General features: G+C 50.8%; 2 protein-coding genes across 2 annotated transcripts; both read left to right on the forward strand.

The window, feature by feature from the left end:
• The first annotated feature begins 472 nt into the window (after positions 1-472).
• Slc26a6 (solute carrier family 26 member 6) lies at positions 473-10,757 on the forward strand. The gene is made up of 21 exons (XM_032910680.1): positions 473-1,077; positions 2,632-2,797; positions 2,878-3,017; positions 3,186-3,296; positions 3,555-3,703; positions 3,825-3,989; positions 4,075-4,227; positions 4,525-4,607; positions 4,689-4,836; positions 5,048-5,161; positions 5,337-5,414; positions 5,727-5,822; positions 5,904-6,010; positions 6,181-6,250; positions 7,529-7,621; positions 7,719-7,823; positions 8,398-8,490; positions 9,160-9,336; positions 9,492-9,546; positions 10,145-10,281; positions 10,491-10,757. Exons 1-21 carry the CDS (start codon positions 1,056-1,058, stop codon positions 10,503-10,505), a joined length of 2,277 nt encoding a protein of 758 aa, XP_032766571.1. The 5' UTR covers positions 473-1,055; the 3' UTR covers positions 10,506-10,757.
• A 1,300-nt stretch (positions 10,758-12,057) lies between these two features.
• Positions 12,058-13,106, forward strand: Tmem89 (transmembrane protein 89). The gene is made up of 2 exons (XM_032910681.1): positions 12,058-12,520; positions 12,908-13,106. The coding sequence occupies exons 1-2, from the start codon at positions 12,227-12,229 to the stop codon at positions 13,091-13,093; spliced, it is 480 nt and encodes a 159-aa protein (XP_032766572.1). The 5' UTR covers positions 12,058-12,226; the 3' UTR covers positions 13,094-13,106.
• Positions 13,107-24,449: the final 11,343 nt, after the last annotated feature.

Consider the following 24,449-nt stretch of genomic DNA (forward strand, 5'->3'; position numbering starts at 1 on the left):
TACCCTGAGGGCCCTTCTGAGATAACTGGGTTGAGCTTCCAGAACTGGAAGGGATCCCGAATGCTCCATTTCCAGTCTAGACAGCCAGAAGTGAAAGGAGGCCTTAAGCCACTAGCGGGGTTGGGGATTTAGCTCAGCAGTAGAGCGCTTGCCTAGCAAGCGCAAGGCCCTGGGTTCGATCCCCCCAGCTCGGAAAAAAAAAAAAAAAAAAAAAAAAAAAAGAAGCCACTAGCATAGGGTTGAGGATTTAGCTCAGTGGTAGAGCGCTTGCCTAGCAAGCGCAAGGCCCTGGGTTCGGTCCCCAGCTCCGAAAAAAAGAAAAAAGAAAAAAAAAAAAAAAAGCCACTAGCGGTGGCAAATATCTTTAATCTCTTCTTTAATCCCAGCACTCACTAGGCAGAGGCAGGTGGATCTCTGTAGGCCTGAGAGGGTTCCAGGACAGCCTAAATGGAGAAAACTTGTCTGGAAAAAAAAAAATGGAGGTGGGGTGGGGTTGGCCTTGAGGACCACTGTGCCAGGGACTCAGATGGAAAATCTGAGGGTGATACTCATAGCTTGGTGGTACAGACCCTACAGACCTAGATCTCCCACAGCTGAGGTTCGGGCCCCTGGTTACACACCTAGGCATCCAGATCATTCAAGAATTTCTCCTTTACATAAAGTGGGGGAACTTCTACAAAGCAATTAGGTCCAGTCATTTAGGGGCACAGAGGCCAAGCGTAGCACTGGCCCTTCGCTCCAGTCCTCCAGGCCCGGCAGAATGCTCCCAGCTCCAAGTAGAAGGTTAACAAGCTGCAACTAACTGGAATTGCCAGCAAGGACGGAAGCTAGGCCGACGAGGAGGAAAGGGTTAAATTTTTATTCTCCCCGCTCGCCCCGCCCGAAGAGTGTGACTTAGATTCCACTCCCAGAATTCTGATTGGCCTGATCATGCACATCCTAGCGGTGGCGCTTGATGCCGGCCTCCTTCTCGGCCTGGCGCCACCTCCTACCCGGTAGTGGCCTCCTGGGGGAGCTGTCTGAAAAAGCGGCACACGAGCTACCCTCTGAGGGTCATGGGACTGCCTGATGGGTCCGGTGAGTTGCAGGGCGCCGTCCAAATTCCTCGTGTCCGCGAAGCGCTGGTAGTTCTGTGACTCCCGGCCTGGGTCAATTCAGGAAGGGAACCGGCATTTCCCGGCTGCAGAGCCTTGGTTTAGCACCTTGCCGATTTTCCGCAGGAAGTTATCCATCAATAACGAGGGATGGGGGCGGGATCCGGCGCGACCCCAGCTCTTGAGGGTTGTACTGAACGTCTCTGGAGTGCTAATAAGGGTGCTGCGGGGAAGTTGCTGCCTGCCAAGAAGCCCTGGCACGGGAGATGTGCCAGCTGGGCGCGTTGGGACTGGGAGAGAAACCGCTGCAAGACGGGCTCTAGCCAGGCTGTGGACCAGCAGCGGCCTCAGTCGGCAGGGGTTATGTGCGCTCTTGTCGCTGCCCGCCCTCGTGCCCTCCCAAAGGGAGGTGCCAAGCATCAAGGCTCCGCCTCCCCAGGCGCTTGCTGCCTGGTAAGGGGAGGGAGCCCTTTAAGAAGACTTGACAGATCTTGAAGGAGGGGAGAGGGGCCTCTGAGAGCTCCTGGAGTCGGCGGTGCAGAGAATCACTGAAGATCTTCCTTGCGTCTGCATTGCTCCCTCCTCCAATTGGATACCCAGGTTAGAGGGTCTTCCCAGGTGAGTTCCTACCCCTCTGGTGGGATTCTCTCCTCTGGTTATGTAGCCTCTCCTAGATCAGAACTCACAGGTGAAATCTTCCCCAAAGGCTACCCCTCTCCTTCAAACTTGCGCCCTCCCCCCAAGTATATCCATAGAGGAGAGCTGCACTCCATATGGAGTCTCCCCCAGATCAGAGGTTTTCCTGAGAGAACGCTCCAAATCCTGTCCTCTGGTAAATAAAGTCTTTCTCCCACTTCTGAGAGAAGTGCCTCCCGCCCAGGTCAGGCACTTCTGAACTTGCCTGCCCAGCCAAGGCTTTCACGGCAGAGTTCCCTCTAGGTTGGATTGTTCCCAGGTGAAGTTTCCCTACTTCAAGTGGGAGCCTGTCTCTGGAGGTGAGAGCTTGGACCCTAGAGTCTTGGTGGGTCCTGAAGCTGGAGGGCAGTATCGCTTACAGACCTCAGGTTTGCTAGGTCTTATCTCTCAGCCAGCAAGGTTGGGCTCCTGGTAGAAAGGCTGGAAACAGGACTGGACGGCTCAGGGAAGGAAGGAATTGGCTCAAGGAAGGAAGCCAAGGGGCTGAGAGGTAGGGGCTAGGAGGCGCAGTCAGTCCGGACCTGGACCCAGACCTAGACTTGGACTTGAAGTGGTACTCAGGGTTGGGCAGCCACACCTGAGCTGGATGAGTAGGTCAAGCTCATCCCTCTTTCCCTTCCGGAGAGACTTTGGCCCAGAAAGAGTCTTCCAGCAGCCAAAGTTCAGATACTGCCTTTGTCTGGGTGTGAGCACGGGGCCCTCAGAAACCAGCAGGGTTGGATCTACCCTTGATCTTTGAGCCCAGAAAACTCAGGTAGGTGGCTCTGTGGTCCCAGATAGAAGTGCAGGAAAGGTCAGGCCAGGGGAAATCTATTGTATGTCTGTGGTCTCAACTCTCTAGAACACGGGACACAGCAGACGCAGGCTCTCCTGTCTGCAACCCAAGAAATGGATCTGGAAAGGAGAGACTACCATGTGGAAAGGCCATTGCTGAACCAAGAGCAGCTAGAGGATCTGGGGCACTGGGGTCCAGTGTCGAAGACCCACCCGTGGCGAACTTGGTTTCGGTAATGATGAGGGTAGAGGTTCTGGGGGTCCTGGCAGGGCCCACACAGTCCTCCCGGTAACACACTCTTCTCCGTCCCAGATGCTCCCGTGCTCGGGCCAAATCTCTTTTGATCCAGCATGTTCCGGTCTTGGGCTGGTTACCCCGATATCCTGTGCGTGAGTGGCTCTTGGGTGACCTGTTATCCGGCCTGAGTGTGGCCATCATGCAGCTTCCACAGGGTGAGCTACCCTCCAACTGCCTGCAAGCTCTGTGGTCTGTGACTGCCAAGCCAGGAGCCATGACCTCTGAGCCCAGGGCTTGGATTCCCCTACCTTTTTTGAGATCCTATTCTCCAAGTCTGCATTGCTACCATTTTGTTTTGTTTTGTTTTTTATTTTAATCTCTAGGCTTGGCCTATGCCCTCCTGGCGGGATTGCCTCCTATGTTTGGCCTGTACAGTTCTTTCTACCCCGTCTTCGTCTACTTCCTGTTTGGTACCTCTAGACACATCTCTGTGGGTAAGTGGAGTCAGGCCACCCTTTCATAGAGGGAGAGGCAGGCTGGGCAGGACAGGGCAGCTTAGAGAAGAGAGTAGTACAGGAGTGTAAGTGATCATTGAGTGAATGACCCCAACCAGTACTAGGAAATGGTAGGGACTCTTAGGTCCCACATATCTCAAAGCACTGGCTTCAAGGTGAATGATATGGGGCTTGAAAGTTCTTAGAGGCCTGTCTAGCCTGCCCATGATCCGGACTTTCCCTGTCCTGCCCCTGAAGGGACCTTTGCTGTCATGTCTGTGATGGTGGGCGGTGTGACAGAATCTCTGACAGCAGATGAGGCCTTCGTGCAAAGCTTGAACGCCACAGTCGATGATGCCCGTGTGCAGGTGGCTTACACGCTCAGCTTCCTGGTTGGCCTCTTCCAGGTACGAAGCCGCCATCCTCCCCTTAGTGTCTGACTCATACTGTGACCCCCCTCTGATCCCACCTGCCCTCGGCTGTGCCTATGACTTCCACCTCCCCTGACTTTCCCTGACCACCCGACAGGTGGGGCTGGGCCTGGTACACTTCGGTTTTGTGGTCACCTACCTGTCAGAGCCTTTGGTCCGCAGCTATACCACGGCTGCCTCTGTGCAAGTCCTCGTCTCCCAGCTCAAGTATGTGTTTGGCATCAAACTCAACAGTCACTCTGGGCCACTGTCCGTTATCTATGTGAGTGAGGGTGGGGGCAAGGGTGGGTCACATGCTGTGCCCTGTGACCTTGAACTCTGGCTATAACAGAACCACTTCTCCTCAGACAGTGCTGGAGGTCTGTGCCCAGCTGCCTAAGACTGTGCCTGGCACCGTGGTCACAGCGATCGTGGCAGGAGTGGTGTTGGTGCTGGTTAAACTGCTGAATGAAAAACTGCGCCGACGTCTGCCCCTGCCCATTCCTGGGGAACTACTCACGGTTCGGATGCCAAGGGATGGGTGGATGGGGAAGGGACGTGTGAGGGTAGACCTGGCCAGTATACCGCCTCAAGGTATTTGAGGGCCACTCAAGGGTGTTGGGGGGAAACTGGAAGAGAAAGCCCTCTGTTGGCTTTTCAAAACATTTGACTGTTTATCCCCTTCCCTAAACAGTAATGTTTCTCACCCTATTTACACATTCCCATTCCTCAGAAGATGTCCCCTTCCCCCAGATGGTTCATCCCCTTCCCTTATGCTGCCAACACCTTCCTCCCCTAACTCTGCTCTGTCCCCACAGCTAATTGGGGCCACCGCTATTTCCTACGGTGTGAAGCTGAATGACAGATTCAAGGTGGATGTGGTGGGCAACATCACCACAGGGTAAGCTCGGGTCCTGTCAGGGAGGTGAGGTAGCTAGACCCAGGACCATCCATCCCCTGACCTCCCAGGTGTTCCTCTCAGGCTGATACCCCCAGTGGCACCCAAGACAGAGCTGTTTGCAACGCTTGTGGGAAACGCCTTCGCCATTGCCGTGGTGGGCTTCGCCATTGCCATCTCACTGGGGAAGATCTTTGCCCTGAGGCATGGCTACCGTGTGGACAGCAACCAGGTCTGTGCTGAGGGTCTTGAGCTCGCAGATATGCATGGGCCTGGGTTATGGGAGAGAGGTAGACTAATGGTAAGGCTGGGCTTGTAAGTGACTCGAGGTGGGAGAACAGGATGTTGGGCCAGATATGGTAGGCCATCGCCTGGGAATGGGGGTTGGGAGTGTATCAGCCTAGGCATCCCTAGCAAGCCTTCTCACACAGCTCCCCCCACAGGAGCTGGTAGCCCTTGGCCTCAGTAACCTCATCGGAGGCTTCTTCCAGTGCTTCCCCGTGAGCTGCTCCATGTCTCGGAGCTTGGTACAGGAGAGCACGGGAGGCAACACGCAGGTAGGCCTCAGGGGTGAGTGTGCACGTGTGGTTGTATGTACATCTGGACATGTATGCTGTTCTGCCAGGGTGGTCCCACCCCGGGCTCACCTTCACACACACAGACACACACACACACACACACACATACACACACACACACACACACTGACACCCGCTCAACCCCACCCTGCAGATTGCCGGAGCCGTATCTTCCCTCTTTATACTCCTAATTATCGTCAAACTTGGGGAACTCTTCCGAGACCTGCCCAAGGTGAGTCTCCAGCCCTGCCAGCCAGGCTTCAGGGCTTTGGCTAGGCCAGACCCAGATTAGTCAATCTATTCCCACTTAAGGGGCTCCGAGAGACAAGGCTGAGCTCTTGGGGATAAAATCGGGAACTAGAGGTCAAAGGTTAGAACTTTCTAATCAGCGCCAAGGAGATAAGGATGGTGTGGTGGTGGTTGGTTGTAGCTGGGCTTTGCCCAAGTAAGTGCTTGGCCAGTCTGGATGGGTCATGCCTGGGTAGTGGAGGCTCTTGGCCTCTAGGACCCTCTCGGCAGCCTGATGATGTTCTTCCTGCCCCAGGCCGTCCTGGCAGCTGTTATCATTGTGAACCTCAAGGGTATGATGAAGCAGTTCTCTGACATCTGCTCTCTCTGGAAGGCAAATCGAGTGGACCTGGTGAGAAGCTTAGGAACCCAGGACTGGGCTTGGACCCTTTAGTGCCAGTGTGCCCTTTGACCCCTACCCTCTCCCTATCAGCTAATCTGGCTGGTGACCTTTGTGGCCACGATCCTGCTGAACCTGGACATCGGCCTGGCAGTCTCCATAGTCTTCTCCTTGCTGCTCGTGGTGATCCGAATGCAGCTGTGAGTCAACCATTTTTGGTACCCCCCAATTCCAGCTTGGTGAGGGAGTAAGTGTCAGCCTGGCTCTTCACGTCTACAGCTCTCCTTACCCCTCTGGGGATACCCCAGGTTCCTCACTGTCTTTTCTTTGTCTCTTTGGTTTTTTTTTCCCCCCCTAACTCTCCCCTCAGGCCCCATTACTCCGTCCTGGGGCAGGTGCCAGATACGGATATTTATAGAGACGTGGCAGAATACTCAGGGGTGAGTGGCAGGGGCTAAATGGGGGAGGGGTGGGGCAGACAAGACAAATGGGCCCTTTCTGATTCCCTTCCACATGGATGAGAACACCAGGCGAGGGACAGGGAAAATGGCCCAGTGGGTAAACTGTTTGCTGAATAAACACGAGGACCTGAGTTTGGATCCTCAGCACGTCTATGAAATGTCAGGCATGGCAGCACGCGTGTCTGCCACCCCAGTGCTCAGGGGCAATGACAAGGAGATCCCTGGGGCCCGCCAAGCAGCTAGTGTAGCCAATCGGTAAGTTCCAGGTTCAGTAAGAAACCCTATTTCAAAAGCAGGAGAGCCATGGATGAAGACACATGGCTTTCACATGCTAGGTGCACACCTACACACACACACACACACACACACACACACACACTCTCTCTCTCTCTCTCTCTCTCTCTCTCTCTCTCCACGGGTGGACAGAGAATATATGAGTCTATAAGCACTTTACCTTTGGATCTTGGAATTTGAAGACAAGAGTTTGGGTCTGTGACCCTATTCAGGGCCTGAGTGGATAGGATCCATCATGAAGCCAAAAGCGCAAACCCTACCCTGGGTCAAGAGAATGGAGGAGCAGGGAGGGGCACAGCATGTAAGGGAGCTTTCTTCGTCTGCTCAGTGGGAATGCAAAGTTCCCAGTTGCCAGTTTATATTCTAAAAAGTCTCGCATCATGTTGTGGGAACAATGGTTGTGTAAGGGTCTAGAAGAGAATAAACTTTCACCGTGGCTGAGTCTTGGAGGTCGAACTGCAGGATAATGGATAGAATAAAGAGTAGAGGTGTCTAGGCGCGGGAGAAGACACGAGGGAGCAGCCCAGCTGCATGTGGCTGGGAGGTGGCCTATGCGGTACAGGCCCAAATGCCCCAGAAAGCCCTGGATGTGACTGGGAAGGGGTGAGAAGCTGGGGAAGGTGGGAGTGAACTTAGAGAGGTCCCTGTGTCTGCATGCTGAAAGCAGCGTGGGGCAGGGGTAGAAGACTCAGGAACCGGGCAGGGTGGGGCAGGGACACGACCATGAATGGGACTGAGTCAAACCACAGAACTTGGTGAAAGACAGGAAGTCAGAAAGGACAGGACTTTCGTAACGGGGAGAAAGAAGGATGCAGCTAGGCTTACGGTCCAGGCTCCTGGAAGGGTATCGGCCACAGGCTGGGGCAGAGGTGGGGTAGCTTCCTAAGAGAGGAAAGCAGAGTGAAGAAGATACAGCAGGGAGAGAGCGGAAACTCAGCCACCCCAACTCCACCTCATCTCCAGGCCAAGGAGGTCCCGGGTGTGAAAGTCTTCCGTTCCTCGGCCACCATGTACTTCGCCAACGCTGAGCTCTACAGTGACTCGCTGAAAGAGAAGGTGAGGCTGGGGCCCCCTGCTTGGTCCGTGTGTGGGGGGCTCTGAATCTCCTCATCCACCCCGAGTACCACCCTCCACCTCTGACTTGTATCTCCAGTGTGGTGTGGACGTTGACCGCCTCATCACCCAGAAAAAGAAACGAATCAAGAAGCAGGAGATGAAGATAAAGCGAATGAACAAAGCCAAGAAGTCCCAGAAACAGGTGTGGTCCCCTCCTGGCCCAGCCCTGCTGTGCTCCCAGCCCTGGCTCCCAGGCCTTCTGTGCTCCCAACCCTGGCTCCCAGGCCTTCTGTGCTCCCAGGCCTTCTGTGCTCCCAGCCCTGGCTCCCAGGCCTTCTGTGCTCCCAACCCTGGCTCCCAGGCCTTCTGTGCTCCCAGCCCTGGCTCCCAGCCCTGCTGTGTTCCCAGCCCACTGTGCTCCCAGCCCTGCTGTGCCCCCATCCCTGGGCCCCTGCCATCCCCTCATCCTTTGTCCTTGTCCCACTTTCTTACTCCTGTCGTTTCTTGTCACCACTCTCTGTCCTTCAGCACTCCAGGGACCCCGTGTCAGTCCTTGGAAGGACAGGGCAAGCTCTAGAGATGTTATGTTCCTACTTCCAGTATTAGTCCCATCGTGAAGCAGAATCATATCCCTTTCATTGTTAGAACTTCTCAGGCCTGCATCCTAGGTCCCAATGTGTCTCCTTGCCCAAAACCAGAGGCAATACCAGGCTTGCCTGGCATGGTTGTCATAGGACACTTAGGATAACTTTGTCACCATCCCTTGTCCCTCCTAGGCTGCTTCTTCCAAGATCTCCTCAGTTTCTGTCAACGTCAACACCAACTTTGAAGACATCAAAAGCAATGATGTTGAGGGCTCTGAGGCCAAGGTGAGGCTAGAAGTGGGGGTGGGGACCAGCTGAGAACTGTAGAGATATGGGTGCCCACATTTGTTGCATGAGCAAAGCCAAGACCTGCCAGTGTGGGTTAGAAGGTGGATGGGAGGGATGGGGATAGCGTTCATGCCACAGGGAGACCTCCGTGATACTGAGTTTTCCTCTGGCCTTGTCTGCAGTCTCAAAACTGACCTAGATGTGACAAGACCCCACAGTCTATGCTCATGGATAGAAGAAAGGTCTTGGGAACATTGGGCAAACTAGGGGTCAAGAGGGATGCCAAGTTTAAGCAAAGATTCAGACAGGTCAGGGTGTAAGGCACATGGATGTCTGTGGCCATTCTCGGGCCCCTAGCCACTCTGCCCTGTTTGTCTAAGGATGAGGCATGATCTCCCAGCATCATCCGTCCCTTCTTGTACCTTTATTAAGCTTTGGTCCAGGAAGTGACAACAGTTTGTGCATGTCGGGATATCCTTCCTGTGTTCCCCGCATGCCTCTCCTACCACTCCATGGCTGTGTCCTCATGTGTCCCACACATGCCTCCACATATCTAACTGCATATTAACATGCACGTTTCTGTCAGACTCCGTGTGTCCCCGTACACTATGTGCATGCCTTTGCTTTAACATTGATGACCCTTTTGCATATCTGGATACCCTGCAGGTGCACCAAGGGGAGGAGCTGGAGGATGTAGTCGCCAGCAATCAAGAAGATGCCAAGCCCCCAATCATGACCTCACTGAAGGCCCTGGGCCTGCCTCAGCCAGACTTCCATAGCCTCATCCTAGACTTGAGCACTGTCTCCTTTGTGGACACTGTGTGCATCAAGAGTCTGAAAAACGTAAGGGGCCGAGGGCAGGCTGGGGCCCCTGAAGCCTTCATACTCACCCCATCACTTGCCTCTCACCTTCTGCCTACCCCACCCCGAAGCAAACCAAGCCCTCTGCGCTACCCCACGAAATCTTGCCCAATTGCTGCCCCTTTTTCTTTCTGTAGATTTTCCGTGACTTCCGGGAGATCGAAGTGGAGGTGTATATCGCAGCCTGTTACAGTGAGTTGAATGGAGGCAGCAGTATCAATCCAGGCAGAGGGTGGGGCCCCGGGCAGAGGGCGGGGCTCTCCTGGTTAAGAGGGTCTATCAAACAGCATAAGGAGAAGAATCTTTTTCTGAAACAAGAGGTCAGGGATGTCTCAGGAGACAGGAGTCAAGAAGTAGAGCCAGGGAGATGGCTCCGTGGATAAGAAGGCTTGCAGCTCATATAGGAATTCAAATCCCTGGCTCCCATGTAGAATGAGCCAGACATACCTACACATACCTATAATGCTAGCCTTTGTTGAGTCTCTGCTCAACAAGAGCTACTTGAGCTATTTGGCCAGCCAATAGAGCGTCGGGGTTAATTAGAAACCTTGTCTCAAGGGAATAAGTTTGCGAGGGATAAGAACAGGACATCTGAAAATACCGCTGTGTCTTCTGGGTACAAGTAACACACACACACACACACACACACACACACACACACACACACACACACACACGTATGAGAGACACAGGAATGACTGGGTTTCAGGAAGTAGCAAAGACATCTAGGCGGGCCTGGGCCCTGGTCTCCTGGAGGTACTGTGTGTCAGGGCCAACTCCCTGTCCACAGGTCCTGTGGTCACCCAGCTTGAAGCTGGACACTTCTTTGATGAGTCTATCACTAAGCAGCACGTCTTTGCCTCTGTCCATGACGCCGTGACCTTTGCCCTCCACCACCGGAAGTCTGGCCCTAAGAGCCCTGTTTTGGTAAGCTGCCTCTGCCGCACTGAGCGGTTTTTGTTAATCTGTTGCTTGTCCCCAACCTGACCCCAACTCCAGGAGGTTCTGGCCACGTTGAACCGATTGCTCTTCCCCTCCTGCCTGGAAGAAAGTTGTTTGAGTGGGGAGGTGTGCTATTCAGGAGTTCATATATGTCCTCCAGAAACTGACTGGAACCTCCTCCCCTACCCACACAGGCCACCAAACTCTGACTTTGCTGCAGGAGACTGCCTACCTCTGGAGGTTGTGACAGGTCACCCTCATGAACCCCCCTGCCTCTGAGCCACCTCCAGGTGCCACCTGGGACTCCATTCCATGTACCTGCACATACAACTCATGGATGGATGCCCTGGGACTCCAAGTTCAGTGCTATAGGCCTGGGGCAGGGTATTACAGTCAGGCTGGCCTTGGCTGGAAAGAGCTGATGTGGGTTTACAGCTTTGGGAATAAATGTGTCAGTCCAACTTCAGGCTTTGCTGTGGCATGGTTGGGGTGTGGCTGGGGTGTAAGATTTGGGGAGGTCAGGGACAGGCAGAGAGTGCCGAGTCGGGCAGTGGTGGGACCCAGGCTGGGTTAGGATTTTACAAGCCCACAGTTTTCTTTGATTTCACACAGACAGCCTTTTGGCTCTACCTGGAAAAACAAATGGAGTCCAAACTGCAGATCAGGGCTGAGCCATTCTCAGGGATAACCTGATTAAGAGGCAAGGCAGGATCGGTGTTTCTGAGGAATGTAGAGTGAACCCCTGAGCCCCCAGATAAAGAATAGAGCCATCCACATGGTCTGCTGCTGGATTTGAAAGTCAGCGTTAGGAACTGCTTACTCATGGCATTAGAGCACTGTCAGTCTAGAAGCGAACGACTTCGGGCATTGGTCCTGTAGGCCGCTGACCCTGTAATGGGAGGGGTAGGGCAGGAAAGAGTTGCCTGGTGAGTTACACATATGGCTACAGGAGTTCAGTACCCACATCTCCTGCCCAGAGCACATGAATTTCACTATTCATCGGTTATGCTCCGGGCATCAATGGTAGTCACTGGGCAAGTTCCCAACAATAGACAGAGGCTCCCTGCCCTCCAAATCACCCAGGCACCCTTGCCCGGGCCTATTTATCATGGCTTTTGCCCGTGCCTGGCACCAAAGTGTTTACAAGTCACCTGTGCTCCTGCCAAAACTCAGCCAAGGAAGGCAGAGCTTTTTGTCCGTCTGTTCTGTCACGCTGCATTCTGGCACTGGGTCTGGGTGCTTGGTAAATATCGTTTGAATGAAGACTTAGAGCCAGAGACAGACCTCAAACAAGAACTTGTCAGGTTGGCCTTGGATGGGTGCTAGGAGGAAGCTGGTGTGTTTTTATAGTTTGAGAATAGAGATGAATATGTAGGTAGCCAGAAATGCTGTAAAGAAAATAACGTAGGGTCATGCCAGAGAAAATGACTCTCCCACCAAGGCAGTCACCACAGCGCGGTGCCGGAAGACTGGGAGGCTCTCTCTAACCTTGAAAAGGTGACTTTCTAGGAGGGAAGCCATGCTCTCACCACAAGGAAGAGTGGCGAGGGAGGCCTGAGTCGGACGAGGACAGCAGCCAGCAGAAACCTTCAAGGAAGTCACACTCTCAAGGGCTTGCTGTGTGCACTGTGAGAGTGGAGCCAAGATGGGGTGTCGGAAGCTCCCCTACCCTGTTTTACCAGCTTGGCAGTTGCTAGCCCAGTAGAAAACACTAGATCTTAAAGGCAGTGGGGTGCTTAGATTAGGGAAGGTGATAGGTGGAGTCCATCATCCCCCACCCTCCACTTCCCCTCAACTGGCCAAGCTGTATTGTGAATGGCTATGGGCCCAGCTGGGACCGGCTGCCTCAGAGCTGGGCCTGCTCTTGGGGGAGGGGTGTTTGCCCGTTACCAAGGTACCCAGGTTCCGGCTCCTCGCAGTGGGCGCAGTCATGCTGTACTCGTTGTTCTTGGTGCCATCGCTGCTCCTGCTAGTGATGCCTGGCCCTAGCCGCGGCTGGTCGAGGCCCCTCTGGTACCAAGTAGGGTTGGACTTGCAGCCCTGGGGCTGTCAGCCAAACAACCTGGATAACTGCAGGAACAGTCTGGGCTGCCCTGGCTACTGGATGGGCCTGGGAGGAAGTCGCATCTACCCCGTGGCTGGGGTCACAATTACTACTACCATGATGCTGGTTATCTCACGCGTGATGTTGCACCGGTGGCGAGCTAAGGTGGCTAAGGGTCAGGTGAGCACAGCTCTGCTCTGTCCTCTACAGTTCCTGCTTCTGCTTGTGCCCCCTGGGCCCACGCCCCCCATTCAGCCTTCCTCCTATCAACCTGGCTTAGGGCCTGTGGGCTTCCTGCCTGACCTTGTCCTCATCCCTGTGTCCTGTCCTTGCATCTCCATAGAATCTATGTCTATGACCAATCCATTCTAGGACTCTGGCCCATCTGTCCCCACTGAATATTCCCACTCTTCATCCAGCCACCATGGGCCCCAGGACCACCTAGCCTCTGGAGATCCAGTGACCAATTCTCCTGTCTCCCAATCCTCATTGGCACTACCCCGTATCCCTTCTCTCTAGCTCCATCCCCTGCCCCTCCCCCACTCTCATGCTGGTCCTCTATTTCAGCTCCCACGGGTGACCACCAATTCCTGCAAACACTGGAAACGACAGCCCGCTGTCTCAGACCGCACCCTGGTCCTCAGGGTCCTTCACATGCTGGATGCTATCCTGCTCCACATTGAGGGCCACCTGCAGCGGCTGGCTTCCCAACAACAAATTCAAATAAAAGGGTCTCCCCACGTGTCTGGGTGACCCAATATATGCTTCTCTTTCTCTGATTGTTGTCAAAGATCAGCTGTGACATTCAGGGTAAATGGAGGCAGGGCCTAGGAATGCTCCCTGGGGGTCTGACGAAAGAGGCCAATGAGAAAAGTCTCTACTCCGGCTTATGCATCCCAGCAAAATCAAGCAGTTTAGAAATTACAATGCGATTACATCCTGTTTTTCTATTATATGTATGTATATGTGTGTGTATATATGTATGTATATATATGTGTATGTGTGTGTGTGTGTGTGTGTGTGTGTGTGTGTGTGTGTGTGTGTGTATACATTTCCCAGGAACCCACATACATCGTAACTAAGCAACTTGTTGTAGATTAACAAAGCAAGCAAGAGCAAGCAGCTAACTTTCTCAGCCAGACTGTCTTACCGGCAGCAACAATTTGTGGTTACAAAGAAAGGATCGGTTATTTTATTATTTCTCTTCAGTAATCCTCTAACGATTTAAAAGACTCAGAAATCTAAACTTTTATATAAAAACGCTTGTATTCATGTCCACTTTGAGTGCACATCTACTTGTCAGCGATTTCTATTAAATCCTACCAGGGAGCCGAGGGCAAACATGGGTTCAAGCTGTTAACCACCAATGCAGCCTCAGCGAGAGTCCCTCCAGCCAATCTAGCTAGGTTGTTCTTGTTCCCTGACCTCAAAAAGTCCCCAACTCAACTAGTTAGAGTGTGTTTTTCTGAACTTCAGAATTTATTTTTCCGAATGCTAAGGGTGGTGGTCACTGCTGACAATCTGTGTCTCTAAGTTCTAATCTAGGATGGTGACAGAATCATAACCTGCTCCAGCAGCAACGCCTGAAAGAGATCAGGCAACAGTCATTGTGTCCAGTGAGGGGCTGGAAGCCCCCTTAGAGTTCTCCTACGATTCTTAGGTTAAGAGGGAAGTGAGAGCAGCAAGCAGAGCTGGACTCTGGAACAGCATGGCGTCCTCAGGACACAGTTCTTAGGGAAGGGGTGTGGTGGGCTGTAACATGTATTCCTTCTCAGGTCTCTGAAGGAGTTGAAGACTAGAGAGCTACACTCTCACAATTAAGCTTAAGTTGTTTTAGGACCTAAGAAGATGTTTTTGGATTAGAGTACAAGTTATGATAGAAAACGATTTAGGTACACTCTGAACCCACCACTATAGGATAGATAATATCCTGCTTTCTCTAGTGTTGCCAAATGTAAACGACTGGGCATTGGGAATGTGACTCCTCCTACCTAAGTTTCCATACTCGTTCCTTATTGTCCCCACCATATGTTTTTATGAGAAAGAGCCTTTTTATTTAGACAGAAAGATGTTGGGGTTTGGTCTGTGCTGCTTGTATTCATAGGATATAATCTGTACCCCAAGATCTGGTTGCCCCAAAGAAGAGCAAATTCCCACATGCACCAGCCTTTGCCGTGCAAACCTTACTCCTCAATTTAAAACCATTGGTTGGGGGCTGGAGAGATGGCTCGGAGATTAAGAGCACTGGCTGCTCTTCCAGAGGTCCTGGGTTCAATTCCCAGCCCCCACCTAGCAGCTCATGACGGTCTGTAGCTCCAGTTCCAGGGGAATCTGGCACCCTCACACAGACATACAAGCAAGCAAAACACCCAAATGCACATTTTAAAAAAGGAATCATGGGGTTGGGGAGTTAGCTCAGTGGTAGAGCGCTTGCCTAGGAAGCGCAAGGCCCTGGGTTTGGTCCCCAGCGCTGGGGGGGAAAAAAAAAAAGGAATCATTAAAAAATTTTAAATTTGGTTAAATAAAAATGGCTACAACCAATTACTGGGGAGAATGGGGGAAAGGTGGAGTTTGAGTTTCCGGGCTGGAGGTGACAGGTAGGGAGCATGAGAAAGGAGGAGAAAGGCGTCATTGTGATTGTGCTAGCCAGCGGGTGAGCGGGTGCATTCCATGAGTTGTTCCTCCTGCATGGCCCTGACAGATTGTCAGCTGGTGCCAGCCCGTGTGTGTGAGGGACCGTCTAAACCCTCTGCCCACTGTTAGAGGCAGCAGGTTTGTGAAGCTACAGTACACGGGATAGATGGACAGGTACTGGGCATCACTGCCCTCTCAGCGAGATAGTACCCACTCTTTTGTTTCTAGCTCTGTCCTTGCCTAGTCTCAGGAGGAGGAGGTGAAATCAGGACTTACGACCAGCAGAAAGCACCTGGCTCGCCTTCCTTCTCTACTTTTGCCTGCCTCTGTTCCCAAGGGACCACTTTTCTGGGTCCCCAGTTCTTAGATCCTTGACTCCTTTCCAGCCTCCCATTCTAACCCCGACCGCATACTCCCAGCTCAGGCCCCTAAGCCCTAAGCTCAGGCTGCTCAGGTATCCCTATCTGCCTCTCTTTGTGTGGTAACGTCAGACACACACTTGTCTGAGTGGCTCCAAGATCCCTATAATAGGAGAGAGAGTTGAGCTACATCAAAGGACCTCTCATTCCTTTCCTCCCCTCCTCTACCATGGGCGATCCAGGTTGATTGGGTCTTGGGGAATAGGCATTTTTAGAGTGCTGTGTTTTAGAAAGGGAAATTCTGGTTCCAAATTGGAAGAGAAGTAGAATTATATCAAAGTAATGAGAAAAGGACTGGGACTGGGGCTCGGCCGCAAAGCACATGCTTAGAAAAGGGCAAAGCAGGGGCTGGAGCAATGGCTCAGCAGTTAAGAGCACTGGCTGCTCTTCCAGAGGACCTGAGTTCAATTCCCAGCAACCACATGGTGGCTCACAACCATCTGTAATGGGATCCGATGCCCTCCTCTGGTGTGTCTGAAGACAGCGACAGTGTACTCATATACATTAAATAAATAAATTTTAAAAAAGAAAGTATTTAAAAAAAATAAATAAAAGAGGCCATGTGTGTGCTTTTTGAGACAGAGTCTAAACCCTGTGGTCCTGGCTGGGCTTGAACTCACTGCCTTCCCATGCTTCCTCTTCCCAGGTGCCAGCATCAGGGCACATGCCCTGACACCTAGCCTTAAAAGGGGCTTTAACTTGACAAATGTCTTGATAGTAGATTAAAAAAAAAATCATTCGTGGGGTTGGGGATTTAGCTCAGTGGTAGAGCGCTTGCCTAGCAAACGCATAGCCCTGGGTTTGGTCCCCAGCTCCAAAAAAAAAGAAAAAAAAATCATTCGTGACAACTCCTGACATTCCTGTAATGCTTACCCTGCTACAATTTAGGGTTCTTTGGGTTTGTTCTGTTCTAAGACAGAGCCTTTGTATGTAGCCTGGTGACCATGTATTCATCATTTAAAACAGGCTGGTCTTGAATTCTGTCTGCCCCTGCCGCCTCCTAGGTGCTGGGATTAAAGGGGTGATGGCTTCTACATAACTATAAACAGAGAGGTGGTTTGACAGGTTTGCTGTGCAAACCTGGCCACATGAGCTCAGTCCCAGGAACTCACATGAAATCTGGATGCATTGGTATTCATATGAGAGCTTAGCACTTTGCCAGGCGGTGTCGGCACATGCCTTTGATCCCAGCAGGTGGCAGGAGGCAGGTGGATCTCTGTGAGTTCGAGGCCAATCTGGTCTACAGAGTGAGTTCCTGGAGAGGAGACGGGGCTACACAGAGAAACCCTGTCTTGAAACAAAAGCCTAGCACTTCTATGAGATGAGAGGGAGAATCGGCAGCCAGAAGCACATGAGCCTGTACGCACTGTAGTAAGAGAAACAAGAGAGAGAGAGACCTCCTCAAAACGAGGTGGAAGGGAAGGAACTGAATCCCAAAAAGTTATCCCCAGACCTCCACAAGTTCACCGTGGGCATACACTGGCCTGTTCATGTTCTCTCTCTGCCTCTGTCTCTGTCTCTTTCTGACCATCTCTGTGTCTGTCTGTCTGTCTGTCTGAGTCTCTCTCTCTCTCTCTCTCTCTCTCTCTCTCTCTCTCTCTCTCTCTCTCTCTCACACACACACACACACACACACACACTGTACATAAACAGCTCTGGTTGGAGAGAGAGCTTGGTGGTTGAGTATATCCTGCTTTTCCAGAGGACCCCAATTAAGTGAATTAAGTTCTCAGCACCCATGTCAGGTGGCTGACAACTCACTGCACCTCAAGTTCCAGGAGTTCTGACACCATTAGCCTCTAAGTCACCCACACTTATGTACACATGCCCACAGACACACAGATGCACAGACACATGTACACACAATTAAAACTAAAGTGAATCTTCGCCAGGCATTTATCAGCACTCAGAGGCAGAGACAGGTGGGTCTCCATGAATTTAAGGCCAGTCTGGTCTATCGAGCGAGTTTTAGCCTAGTCAAAGCTACATAGTGAGACCCCAGCTCAAATAATAAATTAACAACAACAGGTTAAAATTTTCCTATCCTTTATTTTATTTTATGGGTATGGGTGTTCTGCCTGCATGCGTGCCTGTGCACCACATGTACATCTGGTGGTCAGAGAGGCTAGAAGAGGTGTTGGATCCCCTAGGACTGGAGTCGAAGATGGTTGTGAACCACCGTACGGGTGCTGGGAAGTGAATCCAGGAGGAAGAGCAGCCGACACTCAACCACCGAGACATCTCTCCAGTCCCTAAAATAAACTTTTAAAAAATGTGTATTCTTCCTCATTCTCTCTCACTCTCTTCCTTTCTTCCCTCTCTGTCCCTTCTCTTCCCATTCCCCTCCCTCCTATCTCTCCATGTGTTCAAGGCAGACCTCTATACCATACCACCTCTCCCCCCTCTCTCTCTCTCTCTCTCTCTCTCTCTCTCTCCCCCTCTCTCCCTCTCTCCCCCTCTCCCCCCTCCCTTTCTAACTTTCTAACTCCCTTTTCCATGCCCTAAATAAACTCTATTCTATACTAAAAAAAAAATGTGTATTTTTAAAATAGAGTAACCAACTTGTAATTTGGCAGATGACTTTTTTTCATACTGAGTCTGAGAAGATAATTCAGCCTTCTCTCTTTTTTTAAAGATTTTATTTATTCATTTTATATATAACGAGCACACTGTCACTGTCTTCAGACACACCAGAAGAGGGCATCAGATCTCATTACAGATGGCCGTGAGCCACCATGTGGTTGCTGGGAATTGAACTCAGGACCTCTGGAAGAGCAGTCAGTGCTCTTAACCACTGAGCCATCTCTCCAGCCCTCAGCCTTCTCTTTAACATGGAAATTTGGTTTTAGCTGTTTTCTTTTTTTCTTTTTTTTCCGGAGCTGAGAACCGAACCCAGGGCCTTGCGCTTACTAGGCAAGTGCTCTACCACTGAGCTAAATCCCCAACCCCTTATTGTTTTTCTTAACTCATTATTGACATGATATAAACGCCATGTATCATATGGGCCGCTGATAATAGTGTGTGTGTGTGTGTGTGTGTGTGTGTGTGTGTGTGTGGTGTGTTTGTCTGCATATGCGTGTATGTTTACCATGTTGTGCATGTGTGAGAGAGGACAGGTTTTTCACAACTACATTTCCCTGTAGACATATACCTTGGGCTTTTCTCAAGGCCTGAAAGTGAAGGGCATTGAAGACAAAGCTTCATCAGACTTCTGGGGGGGGTCTCCCTCTTCATCCTACAAGGTTTAGTGACCACCTATTGGCTCTAAGGTACACACACACCTCCTCACCCACTCACAAGTGGAGGTTGGTACTGACGGTGCAACAGACTTGAAAACACAACTACTCTGATACAGGGGTTACTGTCCAGCTGTCGTCTGGGTCCCTTAGGGAATGATCAGAGGAGGAGGGAAGGTCCAGACACCTTAAGCAACTGGTGGAGAGAGATCTCAGCTTGTGCCAGATCTGAGGTACTCTGTTTTCAAGGGAGAGGTGGACAGCGGGAAGGAGTGACACCAGTTAGTGGTCCCTAGTGCAGGTGTGGCAGGCAGAATAACGACCCCACAGAGACATCATGCTCTAATGCACAGTCTATGGCAGAAGGAGTTTCACAGATGAAATTCCAGAGAAGGGTCTTGAATTAAGGAGTTCATCATGGGTAACTTTGGTGGGCCCAATGTAAGAACAAAATAAAAGGGGGGGGGGAGGAAATAAAAATAAAATAAAACTTGATATTGGAAATTCTCAGACAACAAACCAGAAAAAATACTCGACCTCAAATTGTTGAAGTTGCTGGGTATAGTGCTCGAGCCTTTAATCCCAGAGGCAGGCAGATCTCAGTGGATTCAAGGCCAGCCTAATTTACACAATGAGTTTCTGGACGCCAGGGCTATGTAGAGAGATCCTGCCTCAAAAACACACAAATAATAATAATAACATAGAAATGAGAGCTAACTACAGTGGTGCACACCTATGATCCCAGCACTTGGAAAGCAGAGGCAGGAAGATTGGGGGTTCAAAGCCATTCTCTACTACAGGTCAGCCTGGGCTACACGCACTCTTTCTCAAACAAAACCAAGCAGCAGACAGGAGGTTAGGAAACACTAGAGTCCCTCTAGGCCTCAAGTCGGCAGCTGCTTCTGGGTCCTGCTGTCTCGATGAACAGTAGAGCGGCCAGGCGAGCGTGTGCAGAAGCTGGTAACCTCCTTTAACTCTCAGTGGTTTCAAAGTCTCTCACCTCAGCTCCATCTCCCCTCCCCCACCCTCCCCCCAAAGCTTCCCAGGTGCAGGAATTGAAAGAAACAGTACTTCTTTTCCATCCTCTTCCGTGTTAGCCATTTAAAGAAGGCCATTTTTCTCCCGGGTCACTGACTGGCCTCAGAAACAATGGACCAGAAATTTCAGTGAGCGTGCACAGTAGACAGTGCAGGCACCTACACTCACTTGTGTGCGTGCACACCCCCACCCCTCGGACATATACGTATATGATTAAAGAGAAAATAGATTTTTCCTTTTATTAGTTAATTATTTAATTAACATCAGATGGAAGCCTCCCCTCTCTCCTCCCCTTCCAGTCCCTCCCCCTCACCTCCTCTTCCCCCATCCACCCCTCCTCCCTCCTCAGAAAAGGGGAGGCCTCCGGCGGGTACCAACCCACCTCAGCACATCAAGTTGCAGTAGGGCTAAATGCATCGCTTCCTATTGAGGAGAGACAAGGCAGCCTTTTATTTTAAAGAGGTGACTGGGTACTTTGTAATCCTACCTTAAAGTGAGAGGCAGGAGGATCACAAGTGGAAGGCCAACCTGGTTATATCGTCAGGGCCAGCCCAGCCAGGGCTGTACAGTGAGAAGCTGTCTCAACCAAACCAAATAAACACAGGGAAAAAAAAATATTTTAAAGGAAACCGATGAAGCTGGGGATGGTTTTGCAAATGAAGCATTGTGTGAAGATCAGCACATAAATGCAGGACTAGCAAGGCGACGGACTCCGTGATTCCAGCACAGTGAAGGCTGAGGCAGGAGATCCCCAGGGCCGTCTGGCCAGCTAGGTGAGCTTTGGAGTCAACTGAGAGATCCTCCTTCATTGTATAAGGTAAAGCGATCGGGACTATCCCCAGCATCAGCTGCCTTGGGCCCACCTCTGCACACAGGAGCCCGTGTGGGTATAGTGTGCGTGATAACCGTGAAGAAAATGCTAGAAGAAAACATGGAATCAAAACGATATACTTCAAACAATTAAAAAGGGCAAGGGTCCTGTGGCACGGATGAAAGATAAAGGCGTTTGCTGCTGAGTTTGATCCGTAAGACTCAGAGGGCAGACAGAGAACCCACTACTGACATCCGCGCTCTGCCCGGGGTACGCTCGAACATGCTCTTAACCTGCGAGCCGTGCTGCGGACTCCATTCCGAATCTCCCCGGCATGGTACAAAGCGGATGCTCGTCTGGTAAATGAACTTAGCCAGATACGAGCGGCCAGTGCCGCAGTAGTGCTCGTATCTGAGGTAGCCTGCAGACAGAAGGTACACTAGAGGTGACCAGGGGCTCGAGGGAGGAGAAGATGAGAAACGACTTAGTGGTTAGAGTTTCTGTCTGCGGTGATGCAAACCTTTTAGAAACAGAAAAGGGTGGTGGTTGCATAACAATGAACGGAATTCACGCCACTTGCAGCACTCTGCTGTCTGGCTGGGTGCGTACTCCATGGCAGAGTGGAGCTTGCCCACTTAACCCAGGAGCTTGCCCTAAGTTTGGCTCCTCAGCACTGTCCCCCAAAATAGTACTGACTGATGGAAAGTTTTTTTATGATATATATATGCATATGTATATTTATATATATTATGTGTGTATATGTGTGAATATGTACAATATGTGCATGTGTATATACATGCACATATATGTATATAACTATATATATATAGTTGTTGTTGGTTTTGAGATAGTCTCACTCTGTAGCCTCGGCTGGCCTGGAATTTGTTCTGAGATCAGGCTGGCCTTGAACTCCCAGAGATTCGACTTCCTCCACCTTCTGAGTGCTGTGATTGAAGGTGTGCACACCGCCTTGCCTGGCCTGGTCGAGCGTATTTTACTACGAGGCCTTACTATAGAGTTCAGGCTAGCCTTAAACCTACAGGGATCAAGGCCACAGTTGTACTGCCTCTGCCTCCACAGTGCCAGAATTAAGGACATGCACCATTACGGCTGTCTAAGAATCAAGTTCTTTTCTTTTTTCTTTTTTAAGATATATTTATGTGAGCACACTGTAGCTATCTTAGACACACCAGAAGAGGGCATTAGGTCTCATTACAGATGGTTGTGAGCCACCATATGGCTGCTGGGAGTTGAACTCAGGATCTTTGGAAGAGCAGTCAGTGCTCTTAACCACCAAGTCTTCTCTCCATTATTAATATTAATATTCTTTTCATTATTAATATTTTTATGAGACCCTGGGATTCCCCTTGAACTCACCGTATGACTGAAAATGACTTTGACCTTCTGCTTTTCCTACCTCCACCAATCAAGTGCCTGGATTGTCGGTGAGTGTCTTTGTGCACTACTGGGGACTGAACCCACAGCTCTGTGCACGGTAGGCAAGCACCCTACCAACTAGGCTACGTCCCCGGCCCCTATTTGTTTGTTTCTTTGCCTGTTTGTAGGAGACGGGGTCTCACTCAGTAGTTCTGGCTGGCCCAGAACTCAGCATCTGGTCCAGCTAGCCTCAAACTTTTGGTGATCCTCCCGCCTCAGGCTTGCAAGTGCTGACTCTGGGCTGCAGCACCACACCCAGCAAGGACCATAATGCCTGTGCATGTTACAGCAGGGTCAAACCTTTGAGCCCCATTCTATTAAATCAAATCAATTAACATGAAAGGGTAGGTATATCATGACTCTGCTTGTGGGAGCCATTAGACCCAGCAGCCATAAAGATAGGAAGTCACAGAGGTCATCCAGGTTAGAGAAAATGGAGAGTGATTGCTTAACGGGTCAGAGTTTCTGTTGAGGGTAATGGAAAAAAAAAAAAATTCCCGGAAATAATGGAGACGGTTGCGTAACACCGCAGATGTATTTAATACCAGCAATTTATGTGCACGGCTCCACAGTGGTGAGCGCGCAAAAACGTTGTCCTGGATATTTTAACAGAAAAAGCTAGAACAGGAGAAAGTGTATTATGTAGCAGGCGGTGCCTGAAGTCCCAGAACTTTCCAGGTAGAGGGAGGAGAGAAACAAGAATCCAGCAGCATTCCTGGCTGTGAGACCCTTTCTCAAAAGGGGGTGAGGTGAGTGCCAGGACCTCCCAGACAGAGGGCAGAGGGCACAGCATGGCCCCTCACTTTAGCCCTCACACCCAATAAATTATAGAAGATTAATTAATGAGTCACTGAGGGCTTGGCAAATCAGTGCAGCAGCCACTTGACCTCTGTCTGCTTGTACCTCAATGTCTAATGGCATTTCCTTCTTTGGCCAATCTCTTGCAACGGATTCTTTTCTTTCTTCCCCTCAGCTTCTTTGATGATTCCATCCATGTACCGCAAATACTATGATTCCATTCACCCCACCGCCCACGCCCATCCCCACATCCCCATTCCAACTGACCCCCATCCTTCATTTTAGTTTGTGAGGCAGAGTCTCGCTATGGAGCCCTGGCTGGTCTAGAACTTGCTAGCACTGAACCAGGCTGGTATTGAGCTCACAGAGATCCCCATGGGTGCTGGAATTAAAAGTAAGCACCACCATGCCTGGTATTTCATTTTATTTTAGAATTTCATACATGAGTGTGAGTACTGTATTTACATCATCCCTCTCTCTCCCTCTTCTCCCCTCTCCAACTCCTGCTGTATCCCCCCTCTCAACTTCATAACCTCTCTTAAAATTATTATGGTCACACACACACACACACACACACACACACACACCCCTTCAATTCTAGCACTTGCAAAGCAGAGGGAGTGAGTTCAAGGCCAGCCTAGTCTATGCAGCAAGTTCCAGGACAGCCAGGGCTATCTAGAAAGACCCTGTCTCAAAACAGTTTTATTTTACCTACTTTTCAGTGTGTGTGTGAGTGTGGGTGTATGTATGAGGGTTGGTGTGTGTGTGTGTGTGTGCGTGTGTGCGTGTGTGTGTGTGTGTGTGCGCTCTCGCACCCGTGCAGATGCATGTGTTCAGGTAGCCACAGATGCTGTGAGTTCATCACTGAAACAACCATGCCATGTCCACAGGAGAGTTGTTCACGACTCTCCTTCCCATCCTTTTGTTCTTACCCCACCCCCCCACCGACACCCCATCCCCAGAGACTGAGTTTCTCTGTGCAACCTCAGCTGTCCTGGAACTCCTTCTGTAGACCAAGCTGGCCTTAAATTCAGAGATCCACCTGCCTCTGCTTCCAGAGTGCTGGGCTTACGGATGTGCGCTTGGCTCTGTTATATTGCACCCCCACCCCACTCCCCAGCTGAAGACCAGACCCAGGACTTTGCACTGTGGGAGCAAGGGCTCTACCACTAAGTCCTTCTTCTTTCTCACAGTGTTCCTGGCGCCTGGGAGGAGGTAAGGTAGATGTCTCACTTAGGGCTAAGCACGCCAGTGTCACCTCCCCTCAGCCTTACTGCTCCTGAGTCTCTGCATTAGTGTTACCCACTGCATGTAGAAGTTTCTCTGACCAAGGCCAAGAGCAGCACTAGGCTAGGGTCATAAATACCTTGGTATTTTTTTTTTTTTTTTTTTTTTTTTCGGAGCTGGGGACCCGAACCCAGGGCCTTGCGCCCCTAGGCAAGCGCTCTACCACTGAGCTAAATCCCCAACCCCAACCTTGGTATTTAAAAGGTAGTTTGACTACATGATCGTTTAACGAAACATAAATAGTAAGTTTTCCTTTACCTGTAACTGTCTCAGAAATATACACACATACATACACATGCACATACATTATATCATATACATATATACACATACACACACGTGCATATATATACATACATATATATATACATATATATAGATATAAATTTTGTTTGTTTTTTTTGAGACCGAGTTTCTCTGTGTAGCCCTGGCTGTCCTGGACCTTGCTC

The sequence above is a fragment of the Rattus rattus genome, chromosome 8, assembly GCF_011064425.1.
Source record: "Rattus rattus isolate New Zealand chromosome 8, Rrattus_CSIRO_v1, whole genome shotgun sequence".
In the NCBI taxonomy this organism is placed as follows: Eukaryota; Metazoa; Chordata; class Mammalia; order Rodentia; family Muridae; genus Rattus; species Rattus rattus.

Excerpts from the sequence above, each read along its gene's own strand:
- Slc26a6 (XM_032910680.1), top strand. The coding sequence starts at position 1,056 with ATGGGACTGCCTGATGGGTCCG. Across the intron at positions 4,228-4,524 it reads TTCCTGGGGAACTACTCACG|CTAATTGGGGCCACCGCTAT; the intron begins GTTCGGATGCCA and ends CTGTCCCCACAG. Across the intron at positions 5,823-5,903 it reads AGGCAAATCGAGTGGACCTG|CTAATCTGGCTGGTGACCTT; the intron begins GTGAGAAGCTTA and ends TCTCCCTATCAG.
- Tmem89 (XM_032910681.1), top strand. The coding sequence starts at position 12,227 with ATGCTGTACTCGTTGTTCTTGGTGCCATCGCTGCTCCTGCTAGTGATG. Across the intron at positions 12,521-12,907 it reads CTAAGGTGGCTAAGGGTCAG|CTCCCACGGGTGACCACCAA; the intron begins GTGAGCACAGCT and ends CCTCTATTTCAG.